This window comes from Acomys minous, assembly GCF_964271855.1.
Source record: "Acomys minous genome assembly, chromosome: 12".
Classification (NCBI taxonomy): Eukaryota; Metazoa; Chordata; class Mammalia; order Rodentia; family Muridae; genus Acomys; species Acomys minous.
Window position 1 is genome coordinate 71872055 of NC_140493.1, and position 16854 is coordinate 71888908.

The 16854-nt window shown below is 50.1% G+C and overlaps 1 protein-coding gene across 1 annotated transcript; it reads right to left on the reverse strand.

The window, feature by feature from the left end:
- Positions 1–419: 419 nt before the first annotated feature.
- On the reverse strand, positions 420–16615 carry LOC311578455 (galectin-9-like). The gene is made up of 10 exons (XM_084748298.1): positions 16545–16615; positions 12289–12377; positions 9542–9743; positions 7180–7290; positions 5490–5525; positions 4862–4912; positions 3712–3800; positions 3396–3558; positions 849–1000; positions 420–543 (listed from the first exon to the last, which is right to left on the reverse strand). The coding sequence occupies exons 1-9, from the start codon at positions 16581–16583 to the stop codon at positions 854–856; spliced, it is 927 nt and encodes a 308-aa protein (XP_084604424.1). The 5' UTR covers positions 16584–16615; the 3' UTR covers positions 420–543; positions 849–853.
- Positions 16616–16854: the final 239 nt, after the last annotated feature.

A 16854-nucleotide genomic window follows, 5' to 3' on the forward strand; every position in this document is an offset into this window, starting at 1 on the left:
TGCCTTATGCCCCACCCAAGCTGGCCCTGAGGGATGGGAGCCTGGATGAATTAGAGGGTTTGGGGTCCATGTATGGCCAGTCCCCACCCCAGCCCTCTCAGCTGGAGAGCCCACAGTGGATCAGCACTTCCTGACCCCATGGCCTCCCCTCTCACACAGCACAAGCTGCCAAGGCTCCCACAGCCTCTGCCCAGCACCTCCCCACCTCGGGAGCATAAGGTTGTTCCCTGGTTTACACAGAGGGCAGCTTCCTGCCAGAGACCCTGGGCCCCAGCTCCTGCCCACTTACTCCAGCACCTTGTGGGGTCTGGGAGGCAGGACCCCTGTAAGCAGGTGTGGGCCCAGACTTGTCTCCTCCTACTCCCTTTGGTTGTAGAGTGTGCCCAGACCCATTCAATAACCCAGCCATCTCCCATGTGTGTGCAGAGAAGCATTATTTATTTCTTTATTTTATGGCCACTAGGCAAGGATGGGGAAGAATGAAAGAGGACATTCTGGTCAGTTTCAGTTGGAGGCCAGCAGGATGACATCAGGGTGACCTTCCTGGAGGGGCAAAGGAAAAGGGACAGAGAGAGGTTAAAGATCAGAGAGAGGGGCAAACCCAAGCAGCCCACTTCCTCAGGGTACAACCAGCTCAGAGCAGTGGCTGGGACTGTGGGCTGACAGCCACGTGGCACATAGCCCAGGGCACCCATTGGGTTGACGAGAATGAATTGGGAACTTCACCTTCCTAGAACTTCTGTCAGTGATCATCTCCTCTGATGGTGGGATTTTTGGGGATAGGACTGAGACAGGGAAGAGGTAACAAGACAGGCAGGGTGCCCCAGCCTCATCCCCAGCCCAGAGACCTTGTCTATAGCTGCACGTAGGTGAGCTGGATATCACCGGCCACTTCTAGATTGTTGATAGCAGGCAAGTTCATCAGACGGTGAGCGTATTCACACAGGTGCTGACCGTCCACGGCCACCTTGAAGCAGTGACTTTCACATAAGATCCACATCTGGAGAGAGACACCACAGCAGGGCACCTGAGAACCCAGCTTGTGTCTCCACCCACAGCTTTCTCCTTCCTCAGCAGAAACATCTGGCCTCTGGCCAACCTGAATGGCCTGCCTTTTACTACAGTGTTCTCTTTGCCTAGTACATTAGCATGAGCTGGTCCCAGGCCTAGATGCTGCTCCCCTCTTGCACACTTCCACACATGGAAAAGTGCTGGTCCATGCCCTACAGTGACCTCCCATGCCCCTCCCACCTCCTGACCCCCACCCATTTCCCCCAACTCTCTGCTCAGACACTGTCCCTCACCCCAACTCTCACTCTCCAGCTGAACCCTGGTGACAGGAGTTAGCACAGGCTACTGTGTCTCTAGTGTTCCATGCCTGGCCTGCACTAAGTCATTTTCAAAAAGACAATTGACACACATGTTAAATCATCTTGACCCATGGTCCCTGCCAACACTCACATGGCATTGTACAAGGACCAGGCTAACACTCAAGCCCTCTGTGTGTGGGCACTATCCAAAGTATGCTGCAGACGCTGCCATGTCCCATCCTTTCTGCTCTGTGAGATTCAGTTTTATCAGGTCTGAGTTCTCACTAAATTAAAATACAAGCTCAGGGAAGCTGGAGAGATGGCTCAGCAGCTAAGAGCACTGGCTGCTCTTGCAGAGGACCTTGGTTCACTTCCCAGCACCCACTTGGCAGCTCACAACTGTCTGTAATGCCAGTGCCAAGGCATCTGATGCCTTCTTCTGACTTCTGAGGGCCTCAGACATGCATGCACATGGTGCACATCCATGCAGAAAACCACTCAGACATTAAAAAAAAATTCTCAGCAGGACGTGGCAGCTCATGCCTATAATTTTAACAGTCAAGAAGCTGTGGTTTTCCAGGTCAGGGTGGCTTAAAAGAGAGCAAAAGCCAAGTATGTTTCACATCTGTAATTACTTCCAGCACTTGAGAGGCAGGAGGATCAGGAGTTCAAGGCCAGCCTTGAATATATAGCAAGTGCTGGCCAACCTGGGCTACAACTCTCAACAGCAATAACAAAATGCAAGCTCCTCTTAGGACCCACAGAGTCTGACACTCTCAGCCTTGTGCCAGGAATGCTGCCATTACACTTTCAAATGATGGCTGTGCATTACCCCAAGGGTGGGACCCAGCCACTCATCTTTCTTAGTATAAGCTCATTGGCTAATCTGATGTCATAATGAGGGTGGAAAAGGCCTGTTCAGGGTATCAGGCTTCCAGCTGCTGCTCTAGTTCAGCTGTCAGCCACGTCCTCCTCCTCCTCCTCTTCCTCCTCCTCTTCTTCCTCCTCCTCCTCCTCTTCCTTCTCCTCCTCCTCTTCCTCTTCATCATCATTCTCATCATCATCCTTGTTAACACATGCTCTCATAAGCAAAGGAGTAAATAACAATTCGTTCTTGGGTTTGACTGGCACAAACTGGCTGTGTGACCTCATGCACGTGACAGACTCTTGGGGGTTTATCTGCCCCTTTATAGGAAGCAGGAAGGGCCAGGCCCCCATAGTGCAGCACTGTTCTCTAACAAGCTCAGGAAACTGAGGCAACAGAATGGGTTCAAAACCAACCTTTCAAGATCCTGTCTCAGAAGAAAAGAGAAGGAAGAAAGAAAAAAGAAAAGAAAAAAAGCTTGGCGTGGTCATGCACACATTTATTCCCAGCACTCGGGAGGCAGAGGCAGGTGAATCGCTGTGAGTTCGAGGCCAGTCTGGTCTACAAAGCAAGTCCAGGACAGCCAAGGCTACACAGAAAAACTCTGTCTCGAAAAACCAAAAATAAAAGAAAAAGAAAAATGTAAAAAAAAAAAAAAAAAAGAAAAGAAAAGAAAGAAAGAAAGAAAGAAAAAGGAGGCTGGGAAATAGCCATGGCAGCTCAGGCTTGTAACCCGAGCCCTTGGCAGGAAGAGCTGAAGTTGATTCATCACCTGAGCTCTAGGCAATAAACCTGGGCTAAAGAGAGTCCCTGCCAGCCTGGCATGGTGGCGCACGCCTTTAATCCCAGCATTGAGGTAGGCAGAGGCAGGTGGATCACTGTGAGTTTGAGTCCATCCTGGTCTATACAGTGAGTCCAGGACAGCCAAGGCTACACAGAAAGACACTGTCTTGAAAAGCCAAACAAACAGAAAAGGCGATCTGGAGAGCTGAGTGCTACTGTGGTGGCCTAGCATGCAGAAGGCTGCACACCAGCCCCCAGAACAGGGGAAGTGGGTATAAGCAGATACCAACGCTTACTTCAGCACGGACAGTACTCACAAAATCATACCAGTGTGCACACCATTCTCTCTTCTTTAGGGTGCAGCCCTCACATCCCAGGCATCTGCTCCCATCCCATCACAGACCCGTGCACCCTCTTCTTGAACCCCAGCATCTTACTGTGACACTCTGGCCAGGACTGAAGGGCATTCTCCCAGGCAGACTCCGCTCCTCAGGCCCCCAGGTGTTGTTGATCAGAGAGTTTCGAACCACAGCGTTCTCATTGAAACGGGGGTTAAAGTGGAAAGCAATGTCATTCCCGCAGCGAAGGTTGACATGGAACCTGCAATGGGCAGTTCACAGTTCACACAGACCCTGTTTGACCACTGAGCTCTGGGCTCATCCCCTACCCATCCCCCAGATGGCTCAGAGCCAGCGGCTGGCCAGAATGACACTGGAGCCTCTGTCCTCCAAAGAGCCTCTGGGTCTGTCTTACCTCGTAGCATCTGGCAGGACCATGCCTGATACGATGATGGACTTGGATGGGTGAAGCCCAATTGGGATTTCAGCCATGAAAGTTGCAAGCTGTTGGGAGGGTGAGGCCAGATCAGCAGCAGCCCAGCAGGGGACTCAGCACAAGTGTCTATGGACTCTAATGTCACCTCCACGAGCCCTGCATCTTCTGGAAGGAACCAAGGTTCCTTTCCTTGGTTCATTAAATGTCAAAAGAAAACAAATGGGGGCCAGGCATGGTAGCTCACGCTATATGATTCCTGCTGTACTATCATCTAAGCATATGCGGGCCCTGCCTGTTGGCTGCTGGAGTCAGAAAGGGTCCTAGTTTCTAACAGCCGCTAGGGGTGTCTAATACCGCTCAACCTCAGGGTCCAGGGCCTCTTAGCAGCCATATGTGAGAGGAGGCAGAGGCAGGTGGATCTCTGTGAGTTCAAGGCCAGCCTGGTCTACAAAGCGAGTCCAGGACAGCCACTACTACACAGGACATCCTGTCTCAGAAAATAAAATAAAAAAGAGGGAGAAAAAAAAAAAAGAAACCAAATGAGGGCTGAAGAGATGGCTCAGAGGTTAAGAGCACTGGCTGCTCTTTCAAATACTCTTGAGTTCAATTCCCAGCAGTCATATTATGGTGGCTCACAACCAGCTATGATAAGGTTTGGTTCCCTCTTCTGGCCTGGAGGCAGAACACTGGAATCTTGTGCTGTTTACTTGGAGCCAATTATAGTCCCCTGACTTTTAGCCTCTTCCCATGCAGCCCCACCAACTTGGGGTCCCCCACCTGCACTGTGCTGGGGGACAGAGAGTTAGACTGACTGTCTGTAGTCACTTGGGTTTGACCTTAGTAAGCAAACGAAGGGTTGGGGCTGCCACACTCCAGCCTGGGAAACTGGAGAACCAGTGTGTCTGCCAGGCCTACTCCTTTGAAGACTGTTTCTAAGTCTCTGCTGCCCCAAGGAGAGCTAGACACCCCCCCCAGACCCCCCCCCCCCCCGTTCCCGGCACCTTCCTAGCAGAGGGCCCATCCCCATCTTTTTCCATCATCTTTGATTCCAACTTTGTGACTCTGGGGAATTCTGGTTTTGACTAAAGGAAAGTGGTGGGGCTGTGAGATAACAAAGTTTAGGACTTACAGGAAACACCTGTCCAAGGGCCATGTCAACTGTGTTGATGTCAGTTTGAACCTGGTGAAAAGAAATGCTTTCTCAATATTGTAAAGACTGCGACCTGCCACCTGAGGGCGCTGCTTACTAGCCAGCCTTAAACCTGAACCTTGAACTGTAACTAGAAGGGCCATTCCCCACAGCCCAGCCCAGTCAAGCTAGGAGTGGGGAGAGGCCCTTCTCTGCTGGAGAGGAAGAAGGATTAGGACTAGATTCCCATCCCACCAGGCTCGCTTTGCCAGAGGAAGGGCTGACTGTGGCGCCCTGTGGGGCAACAAGCCCATTCAGATGGTCAGACCTGCTGCTTTCAGTTCCCCAGTGCTGTACAGCTGTGCACTAGAGGGTTCTGGGGTCCTTGTGTACACTACGCAAGCACTCCCCCAATAGTAATCATCCCCAGCCCTGTTCTCCATCTGATCAGAGCCAGCCAAGACCTCTGCAGCCCATCACCAACTGCATCCCTGAGGTCTGGTGAGTGGGGAATGGGTCTAGCCTTGTCTGCCCTTATGGGGAGGCTGAGCCTGCCTCCTCCCTCGAACCCACAGCTAGAGACATTGAGAAGAGGCTCCAAGCAATAAGAAGAGAACAAGGGACTTACCTTGGGTGCCTGGTGGACAGGCCACCTGCGTTGATACTGAAAAGGAACAGGGGGAGGGGCAGTGTGAGCTCTGGGGTCCCCTGGGATGAGAGGTGACTTCAACCTCCAGCTGATGGATCTTGTGGTCATCTGTACCTTCCCATACACTCACCCCCTTCCTCAGCCTGCTGCACCCCAAAATTGCCACCCTCACGTGCACAGGGACTGTGAGGATTAAAGGAAGGAGGCCATCTCCTGGCTTTCCAAGAGAGGAATGAGCCTGAATGACCCCATTGCTTCTCTGGGCACCACGATGTGAGAGCTCCACTCCCAGCTCCCTGTGTCACCAGCATTTAGCTTTGTTATGTGCTCAGCCCAGATCACCACGGATTTCCAAGGAGCGCAGCATCCTTGCCTCCCATCCCTCAGGTGAGGCCCGAGGCTCAGAAAGCACAAGCAACTTGCCCAGGCTGGCCCAGGTACCGAGTGAGAAGATCCCAAATGGAACACAGCTTGCTCATATTGTATCTGCGACATCCTACATCCTCCCCAGCCAGGGCCAACCCTGCAAAAGGCTCCCTTGTACTCTATGAGTCCTAAAGTTAGGATAGCAGTGGGCAGGTCCCTGCTGGGCCATTGTGAACCACAACTGCCTGAGGGACCATATGGCTGCTGGCTTTTCCTCCCTACCCACCCACTCCCTCCCCAGCAGAGCCCTCCTTCGCTTGCTTCCTATTCCTGACTGTTTGAAATATCAATTTACTGAGTCCCTATCACATGCAGGCACCATGTGAGAGACTGGAAGCACACAAGTGCACATACAAGCCATGATGCCTGCGGGCATGCAGAAGACGGGTCTTATGACAGAGGAACATATACAAAGGGTGTTGTGACCCAGGCAGCACAGACAAGACTCCCCATGATGTGAGGGGAGTCACAGGAAACCCTTGAGTTCCATTTAAACAAAGAATTATAGTGTCATTGTTAGTATGCCAGGGGCAGGGTGGACAGAAGGGACAGCCTGTGCAAAAGAGAGGTGGCCTGAGAGAGAGGGCTTTGGTTGATCTGTGGAGGCAGCATGGCTGCGCAGAGGGAGGAAGTGCATTGAGCCCAGACTAAGGAGGGTTAAGTCTTGTGGGGGAATTGGAGCTTGTATTGATATATTATTTATGGGTTTTTTTTTTTCAGAAAGTCTGAGGGTGGTCTTGAACTTCTGATCCCTACAGACTCTGCCCCCAAATTACTAGGATTCTGGTTATCCGCCAGGCTTTAAGTTCTGTTTAGAAAGACGTTGGGCTCTAGCTCCAAAGATTTTTAATGAAGGAGAGTGAGATGGAATGTGCTAGGTGAGGTCATTGTGCAGTGGTGGGTAGCATTGGGTGAGAAGAACCAAGCCCCAGTTGACACATGCAAGGAGTTACCATAGGCTAGACCCCAGGAGTGGCTTTGAGGAGGGAGAGGGGATGGTGCGTGGGAGAACAACTAAGGGGGAGGGACACACGTGTAGGCAGCTGGTGAATGCAGAGGACCCTGTGTCGATGTGATGGGGTCTGTAGGTCCCTTGAAAGCTTGTTGGTTGGACCTGCCTCTGAGGTCTATCCTTTACTAATGATAGCTCTCCAGGGCCACACCCAAAGCTACCTGGAGAAGATACTTTCTGGTACCCTGGTCACTGTCCTCTCACCCTGGGACAAAGCATGCCTTTCCTGACCTGGAAGGTGATGGAGGACAGCTGCAAGGAGCCAGAGACAGCAATGGTGTCCACAAGGCGGTAGGGTACGCGGTGTGAGTACTGCACGAAGAAGCTCTTGTTCACCATCACCTGATGGAAGAGAGTCACTGTGGGAGGAGTGCCAGGCCAGGCGACACCTGAGCATCAGATGAGCTTTACTTTCAGAAATAAGGATACGCTTTATTTATTTTTAAAAGATTTATTTATTCATAGAAGTGCTCTATCTGCAAGCCAGAAAAGGGCATCATATCATCAGATCATATTATAGACAGTTATAAGCCACCATGTAGTTGCCAGGAATTGAACTCAGGACCTATGGAAGAGCAGCCAATGCTCCTCACTGCTAAGCCATCTCTCCAGCCCAAGGATCTGCTTCTTACATCGAGGCAGGGGCAATCGTCTTCAGTGCAGAGCCACGGACAGATGTGGGAGAGGCTGCACTCAGAGCCATTGTCCACTGGAATCCTGTTTCTGGCTGGCATTCAGCCACTCACTTATTACTCCAGGTTTATAATCGCTTTGTAGAAGACCCTTTATAGTTATTTTATTTTATGTATAAAGGTGTGTTTCAAAATGTTGTATGTGTGTGTGCCACATGCATGAGAAAAAAGGGTGCTGACCAGCCAAGGACAATACAGGCGGTAAACCTTAAGCCCCTACCCAGATCTAGCCAATGGGCAGAACACTCTCCACAGTAGAGTGGAGAGTGGGATACTACTTTCGCACATACTCTGGTGCCTCACCTTTGACCATGTCCCCTGGACGGGGAGACCTGGTGGCAATCAGAGGAAGGACAGCAGGTTACCAAGAAGAGACTTGATACCCTATGATCATATAGAGGGGGAGGTAATCCCCCTCAGGAACATTCTTAGGGGAGGGGAATAAGGGGAAATTGGGAGGGAGGGAAGAATGGGAGGATACAAGGGATGGGATAACCATTGAGATGTAACAAGAATAAATTAATAAAAGAGGAAAAAAAAGGGTGCTGAATCCCCTAGAACTGTGGTTACAGATGCTCATGAGCTGCCATGTAGGTGCAGGGAACTGAATTCTGGACATCTGCAAGAGCAGCAAGTGCTCTTAACTCCTGAGCCATCTCTCCAGCCTGTAGGTGTATCTTTCCAAACTTGGCTCACATCATGTACTTTTTTTTCTTTTCTTTTCTTTTCTTTCTTTCTTTTTTTTTTCTTTTTTCTTTTTTTGGTGATGTGGTTGAAACAGGGTCTCATGTAGCCTAGACTGGCCTCAAATTTGCTGTGTCACTAATGAGGACATTGACCTCCTTGATCATCCATCACCCAAATGCTGGTTTCCAAGTGTGTTCCGCTATGCCTAGTTTATGCAGTGCTGGGATCACATCCGGAGCTTTGTGCATGCTGGGAAAGCACTCTACCAGGCAAACAACATCCCATGCCTAGCCTGGGATAACATTTATGTGTGCATAGGATGCTTATGGTCGGCAGAGGAAAGGCAACCTCAGGTTGTGCTTGGAGTATGGGAGAGCCTCAGCGTCACACAGACAAGCTCCGGAAAGGACAGGCTCACCCAACCCCAGGCCAGGGACAGTGTCAGGATTGTAAGGGCACATTGCCTTTAGCAGAACCTGAAGAGAGGGTAGAGCAATGTGTATGAGAAGGTACATGTTGAAACTGGGGGTGTAGCTCAATGGCAGAACATGATGCAGGAGGCTAGGTTGATTCCCCAGCACCATAAAATATAGCTTTTACTTGGAACTGGTAGTGGATGGATGGAGTTGACTTGGGCTTTGGGACAAGTGAGGCTCTATGCACATGAGGCACAAGAGGAGCTTTTGGCAGCTGATAGCTGGGGGAGGAGAGACATGTCTTTCAGGCTGTAGATACTGCTAATCCATGAAACAACCCCACCCCATATACAAAAACAACTCTAATAAAACCCAGTGAGTTATTGATGGAGAGAAAAAAAAGACATGAAAGCAGGAAGGGTAATTGGGAACACAGAGAATCCAGAAGGATGGGAAGGAGAATGAGGGTTAGGGGAAAAGTATGTGTGCTCAAAATACATTCCACGGGTGTATCAACTTAACAAATACTAAATACAGGTTTTTGTTTGTTTGTTTGTTTGTTTTGTTCCCTTTCTAAGACATTCCGGGGGCCTAAATGCAACATGGTGACAGGTTGAGATCTTATTTTCTAAGGAATAAAATCAAGAGGTGCATTTGCTGATTCAGTGTATAAGGCAAAGGGCAAAGGGCAAAGGTCACATCTGTGTCGTGGCTTAGCGGAGGCCTGATCTCAATGACCGTGGCCTTTTCAATGTGGTTCCCTCAGGGAGTGGGTTGGGGGAAGGATGCACCACTCACCTTGAACTCTTTCCTCTCCACCAGGAAGCACAGCTCAAAGGGCATCCCCTCCTGGAAGGGCATCTGCATCTTCTTCTCCTCAGGACCCCAGTGTCCTTGCTGCTTCGTGTTGCAAACCACACACCCTCCATCTTCAAACCGGGCATTGAAATGGAAGGCAATGTCATTTCCAGTGAAGCCCTTCTGGAAGTTCACAGCAAGCCTAGAGCAGAGAAATGGGACTTTGGAGCATGGCGTACTGCCAAGGCTGGACAGAAGCATCTCTGACATTTTGGGCTCATCTAATTTAGACCTAATGTGTTTCGCAGTTATTACATTTTTTTCTTTCTTGTGTTCTTTTCTTTAAAAGTAAACAATTAGTAAGGAAAAATTATGACATAAGCAACCAAAACCACACAAGTTTTCTGTCACAGGCCCCAGTCAGAGGATACAGAGAAATCAGGCTGGAACTGGGCTACACCTTGGGACATGGCACACGGTGAGTGGGCACACGGTGAGTGGAAGGTGCTCAGCAGGATTGTGACACAGAATTGTCACCAAGCATCCTACTCAGCCATGCAACACTATTGTCATCATTGGTTTTAGTTGTCACACATCTGGGAAGCGGGAAGCTCAGCTGGTGAACGGCCTCCAAGGGTTGACCCAGGAGCTTGTCTGTGGGGTGGTTTCTTGGTTGCTGGCTGATGAAGGAGGGCCCAGCCCACTGTGCAGGGTGCAAGCTAGAGGAAGCAAGGCAGCAAGCAGCATCCCCCTGTGGTCTCTGCTTCACTTCCTGCCTGAGCTCCTTTCAGGGATAAACTGAACTCTACACGGCACATAAACCCTTCTCTGCCCAAGATGCTTTTGTTCAGAGTGCTTTATCACAGCAAGAGAGAGGCAAACGAATACAACTACACCATCAGGCCAGATGTAAATAGTGGCAAGTCTGTTATGGTGGTACTGAGTACTTTCTGATGAGATCTGAGGCCCATCCCATCAGATGGGAATTCACATTTGGTACTGTAAACCTGCACAAACGCCTGTAGTTGGAAGGCTTTGGTCCTAGCGGGCAAGCTATGTGCACATAAAAATTGTTCCATATACCCATGTTTATGTCTATTATGCTTTTATTAATTAAATCATTTCGAGGACTTTCTTGAGACAGGGTTTCTCTGTGTTGTCCTGACTGTCCTGGGTTGGCTCTGTAGACCAGGCAGGCCTTGAACTCATGGATCTGCCTTCCTCTGACTCTCTGGGATTAAAAGTGCTGGGATTAAAGGTGTGGCACCAGTGCCAGGCAATATTTGTTTGTTTGCTTTTGATTTTTGAGACAGGGATTCATTGTGTAACCTTGGCTGTCCTGAACTTGCTTTGTAGACCAGGCTGGCCGCAAACTCACAGTGATTCCCCTGCCTCTGCTTCCCAAGTACTGAGATTAAAGGTGTGTACCACCACACCCAGGTAATTAAATATATCTTAGTGTATTAATAATGATGCTGTTAGCTTTGGTCAAAATGTCTTCCTTCAATGGACAATGGTAACTGTAGAAAAAGTGACAGCTTTAAATGGGCATAAATGGTAACAGCAAATAATGAAAACCATAAACTTGAATGAGTCATCTCTATCACCCCTTCCAAGGTTCAGAGACCACTTTGTAAAAGAGAACAGAAAGACTGAAGGAGTGATGTCCTGTGAAGGGAGGAGCTCTGTGAACCACCATCTTGCAGGCATACTGTGGCCATTGCACTTGTGAACTCAGGGCAGCTGTGATTACAGACAAGCCCTGCTCAAGACTGGGTCAGACAGCATTTCCATCTGCAGAGAGGAGGGGCTCTTGACACCTCCCTTTCCTGGGGATTTTCAGGAGGCCCATGGTGGAGGAGGGTGAGGGAGGGGCAAGAGTATTTCCCTTCAGTGGAGTAGCCACATTACTTAAGTGCTCATGTTCCTGTAAGAACAAGTCAGCTCAAGTGGGGCTGGTGGTGTGCACACCTGTAACCCCAGCACTTGGGTGGGGGGAGAGGCCGGGAGATCGCTGTGAATTTGAGGCCAGCCTGGTCATCAAAGTGAGTCCAGGACAGCCAAAACTTCACAGAAAACCCTGGGAGGGGGTGTGGAGGGAGGAGTGTATAAAGTTGGCCAAACTACACCTTAATCACCTGTTTACAATAAACAGAAAGCCCTTGGTTCAAAGGTTTGTTAGGGCTCAACCATGAGAAATAGGGATTTACAGTTCAATCTCAGGGATCACAATGGGATCAAATATTCTGCAACAGCTCAGCAGGTTAAGACACATGCAGCCCAGTCTGACCACCTGATCCCCGAGAGCCTTGTGGTGACAGGGAATAACTGACTGCAGCAAGATGTCCTCTACCGTCTACATGTGCCATGCCAAGAGGGAGTGTGAACACACGTGCACTCTCTCTCTCTCTCTCTCTCTCTCTCTCTCTCTCTCTCTCTCTCTCTCTCTCTCTCTCTCTCTCAAAAAGAAAAAAAACTAGATAATGCTGCTGTGGGAACTAAAGGAACTTCTATTTTTGAAACACCACAGCAGTGTCAAGAGCAAATCCTGTGGTCAGTTGCTCTGGCCATGTCACTTCCCTCCTCACAGGGTGAGCTCCCAGGGGACAGGATGCTCAGGGGCCAGGGATCTGTGAGGTCTGTCAATGGTGCCTGGAGGGCAGGAGGTGTGGGCAGGGACATCCCTCCATCCCCTGCAGCTCCACGGTTGCTGAGGCTGGAGACTGGCATCAATGGCATCCACATACTCATCTGGAGAAGGGTCGATGGTCCCCTGGAGTGTGATCTTAAGTCCTTCCTTCAGGCGTCCTTGGATACGACCAGTAAAGGGGATGGCCTGCAAAGGGGAAGTGAAAGATCAGTTGACTGGCACCTGTTTGGTGTGACAGCACCCAGTTAATGCTGGGGGCAGCCTTGTATGGTCAGGAAGGAGCTAGAAATCCAGCTGTGTCCCTCATAGACACAGGCCTAATCTAGTTAGATACACAGCCATTCTGAGGATATCAGAAGAGTGCCCAGGTTTTCCTGCCCCCAGGTGACAATCAAATCTAGACAGCTCCTAGTCAAATGATCTCTAATGTGTTCAGTCGGAAGGGAAGAAGGGTTCATCGGGTCTGGACTGGTTTGGGATGGGTGTGTCAGTAAGGCAAAGTAGTGAAAGGAAGAACCTCCCATTTACCGTCCTGTGCTTCTGCATGGGGGAAGGATGTCCACAGTAGGACAAATGAATGTAGGAACCAAACCATCAAGATGGAGAACAGCTTATACCACAACCCCTAGTAGCCAGCTCCTCCTGAACCCCCCAAAAAGGAAGCCCTGAGCCTCAGCTGGGCCATCCGAGTACTTGGTGGCACCTGCTCTTCCTGTCAATTTTCAGAATCTCCCACTCTAACATGAAGCTTTTCTTCAGAGACAGCTGTGTGGCTTCCATTGTAAACTGCTGTGAGCCCTGGTGTTGAGCTCTTTGGAGAAGATTTCAAGAACCTGGAAACACCTACCAAGGGTAGGGGAGCTGCCCCAGGTTCACAGGATCAGAGAAATCTGGGAAATGAGGAGGATTTTATGTTCTGATTCTGGGGTGCTGGGGACTCCTTAAAGTTTATAGGAATTCCTATGAAGTCTGGTCCTGCTCACCTGTGACCTCTGCACTTGGAAAGTAGATGCAGGAGGATCTGGGTTCAAATTTATTTAATTAATTAACAAGACACCATCTATTCTAGAGATAGAGGTGTGTAAGAATATTTTCAGTGAGATGTGACAGGCGTTGTTTTGAAGTAGCCTAAGATTGGCACGGAAGGTGAAGGCACAAGAGAGCAAGCAAGATAGGTCCTGGGATGGCTGTCTACTTAGGACATTTCTCTGCATCCTCAAATTGTCACCCTGCATCTCGACAGGGAACACCCGCCTACCAAATTCAAACCACTGGCTGCTAGACCACCAGTAGGAGGGATCTGCCACACCTTACATCCTCCCTAGGATCTTCTGTGCAATGCAAAATTGCGAGCTTGTGTCATTTCTCAAGGCAGATGGATGGGACTCAGGGCACAGCGGCTACAGCACAGGCTCCCTAGTCTCTGCTTTATGGCTGTCACCTCCTTCCCGAATCCTCCCTCCTAAGCAAAGAGACCCCTCAGCAATAAGCTCAGAGACCTCTTCCATCGAAACTTAGACCCCTCCCTCTAAGCCCTAAGCTCCCCCTCCCCTCTAGAGGACATAGATTCCAAGACCCTCCTCTGTCCAGCCACTTGCTGGTCTTCGGGCTGTGCTGCTGTTGGGTCTCCACCCTGTTCCTTCAGCTCCTCCTGCTGCTAATGGCTGCCGGCATTAAGGCATCTGATTGCCAGACACTTCTCAGCTCCTGGTGCTCACTAACCAACACCCATGCAGCTCTCTCTCCTTATCTGACTGGCACTGCCTTCTGGCCTGGAGTTGTGTGGCCACACAGAACCTACGGAAGCCTGGAATGGTCCCCTGGATGCTCCAATCGCATTTGTACCATCCCACTGTCATCATGTCAGGGAAGTGGCTTCCCATATCTCATGTTGGCCCTGTCTCTGAGTGTTTCAGTAACCTCAAACATATCACAGCTTGCCCGTGTGTGAGTTCCTCTGTTCACACCCTCATCCCCACGGGCAAACACACCTGTGGTATGTGGAGAACAGCCAGCCTGAGGGAACTGTGCATGGGCATGGCAGGAAATGTGTTGTTGTTGTTGGTTTGTTTCTGTGATGCCAGGGGTTGAACCAAGGGTCTCAAAGTTGCTAGACAAGCACACTGCCTTGTATCCCTATAGACATGTAATAAATAGCAATAAATAATGCCATTTGCATAGGATGGGTCCGATGTAGAAAGAATGAAGGTGGGAACTCTGACCAAGGATACGGAAGGACATCATCTGCATTCATCCATTCATTTTGTGTGGTTGTGGAGTCCAAAGGACACCCTGTGGGAGGCAGTTTTCTCCTTCCATGCTGTGGGCTCCAGAGGTCACACTCAAGTCCCCAGGCTCAGTGGCAGGAGCCCTCCCTCATTGGGCCAGCCAGAATAAAGTCGTTTACATAGAAAGTGAGATGGGCTATTTGTACTGAGTTGCTAATTTGTAGATAGACTATCTCTGCAGAAATTCTCCAGGACGGGATGGCAGGAAAGACTACAGAGGAGGTCTGAGTGGCTCGCCTCACCCACCCACCACTCCTCTCAGAAGTGGCCCAGAACAACCTGGGACTACGTTGACTTCAGTGACATAAGGGGACCCTGCAGATGTGCTAAAGTCTCTTGACCTGAGGAGAATGCTGAATTACCCAACTCAGCCTTACATAATCACCAGTGTCCGTATAAGAGAAAGGTGAGGGTGGGTGTCAGGCTCTGAAATAGATGGAACAAAAGAAGAGAATTGATCTAGTGACATGGATTGGAGGATAAAGGCACCTGACACCAAACCTGAGGACCCCAAGTTAGACCCTCAGGACCCATTTGGTGGATATTTCTTAAAGGAAGCGTGAGCTGTTGCTGTTGATGCTGCTGCAGCTAGGGGAAGGTGCCAGGGGTCAGGGGGCATTTGTTGCTGGGCATGAAACCAAGGGCCTTGTACATGCTGACCAGACAATACTAAATCACACACCTAGAATTTATATTTATATAGTTTTATTTATTCTGTATATAATGTTTTGCCAGCATGTAAGAACTACACCCCAGAAGAAGGCACCAGATCTCATTATAGATGGTTGTGAGCCATCCTGTGGTTGCTAGGGGTTAAACTCATGACCTTCGGAAGGGCAGCCAGTGCTCTTAACCTCTGAGCCATCTCTCAAGCCCCAACCCTAGAATTTGAACTTTTGATTTTGAGACTCCTGCCCCTCCTGAAGAGTGACGGACAATAGAGTTGGTGACAATGACAATTTCTAGGAGCACCAGGCCAAGTCCAAAGCCCTGCTAGAGTCAGCTCTGTTGCTGGCCCTGACAGGATGCTCACCCCCAGCACCCTGCTGTCTCCCATCCTACACATAGTGGGCACACTACAGAAGGCTCCCAGGAAACACTTCCCTCTTCTTCACGTCCATCTCCCTGTGAGCACACACACACACACACACACACACACACACACACACACACACACACACACACAAACACACTTCTGGAATATATCTAAGCACTCTCCCTCACTGTCACTTACCATCCGAGGGCCTGTGGCCACATTTCAACCTTTTAAAGCCTCAGTTTCCCCCCACACACAGTGTGGCTAAGTTTCCTAGTGTGTAAACAGGGCCACCTGCAGACACAAAAGAAGCAGCAGAAGGCAGCCCTTTGTACACCACACTAAAGGACACTCCCTACCTCCTTGCCCTTCTGCACACATTCTGCAGATGCTCTTGAGTGAATTCTGACGTGGCCCTTGCAGGACACACAAGTCTTTGGAATGACGTCCCTGCTGCCCCCAGGCTACTCCGGAAATACCTCCAGGTTCCAGGTGATGTTTAAACACACACAGGTTCTATCTGCTTTCTCTTTACCCAAGTCTCAGAAGACACCCAAGTATTATCCCATTTTACACTGGTAACTGAGGACCAGAGAGAAGAGAGTACCATGGGTGAGGTCTCCTAGTGTGTAAATGGCAGAATGAAGGTTCTCTCTAAAGCAAGTACTGCACGTGTCCTGTGGTTGCCTGGCACCCACATCCCCACCCAAGCCCATCCACATCTGCACATAAACCATCTCCTTTCTAGATGCTACTAACATGGAACAGCCACACATTAGCCATTCTCATCAACCATGGTGACTGGAACCCTCGGCTCCGCAGAGGCACAGTGAGCCTAGCATGGAACAAGAGCTGCACCAGGGTGACCCTGTCCTGTATGTCTGTCCTCCTAGTGTTGTGTGCTGGACACGCCCCCTCCCATCACTACCCATGCCACTCAGTTGTTTCTCCAGTGACCCTGAGCAACTTCCCCCTGGATGTGGCATTAGCTTTTCCTGAGTCAATTCATAACTGCAATCCAAAACTCACCGGGTTCAGGTATGGAGCTTGTCGGCGGGAAAATCCCATCTCTTCTCTCTCAGGGTAACCACCACTCACTCTCTCCCTCACTCCTGGACAGACTTCTGCACAGGGTGGGGCCAGGGGAGTAAGCTTAAGCCAAAGCCACCTCCCACTGACTCAACTGGGAGGAGCCAGGAACCAATGGCTGAAGGAAGGTTCTGGAGAAAAGTACAGGTAATGTCCTGCTGGAGGGCAGGAGGTGGGACTCCATGATCAGACACCCTGTGTCCCCTCATCTTGCTCAGCCCAGAGAACCTGTCACATTTGGTCCCTGAAG

What these genes read in the sequence shown, in the direction of transcription:
- LOC311578455 (XM_084748298.1), bottom strand. Translation starts at nt 16,583, where the DNA reads ATGGGATTTTCCCGCCGACAAGCTCCATACCTGAACCCG. An exon ending in AAGCTCCATACCTGAACCCG is followed by an intron (nt 12,378 to 16,544) that starts GTGAGTTTTGGA and finishes TCCCCTTTGCAG; the next exon opens with GCCATCCCCTTTACTGGTCG. An exon ending in GTCCTGGCCAGAGTGTCACA is followed by an intron (nt 1,001 to 3,395) that starts GTAAGATGCTGG and finishes GTCTCTCTCCAG; the next exon opens with ATGTGGATCTTATGTGAAAG.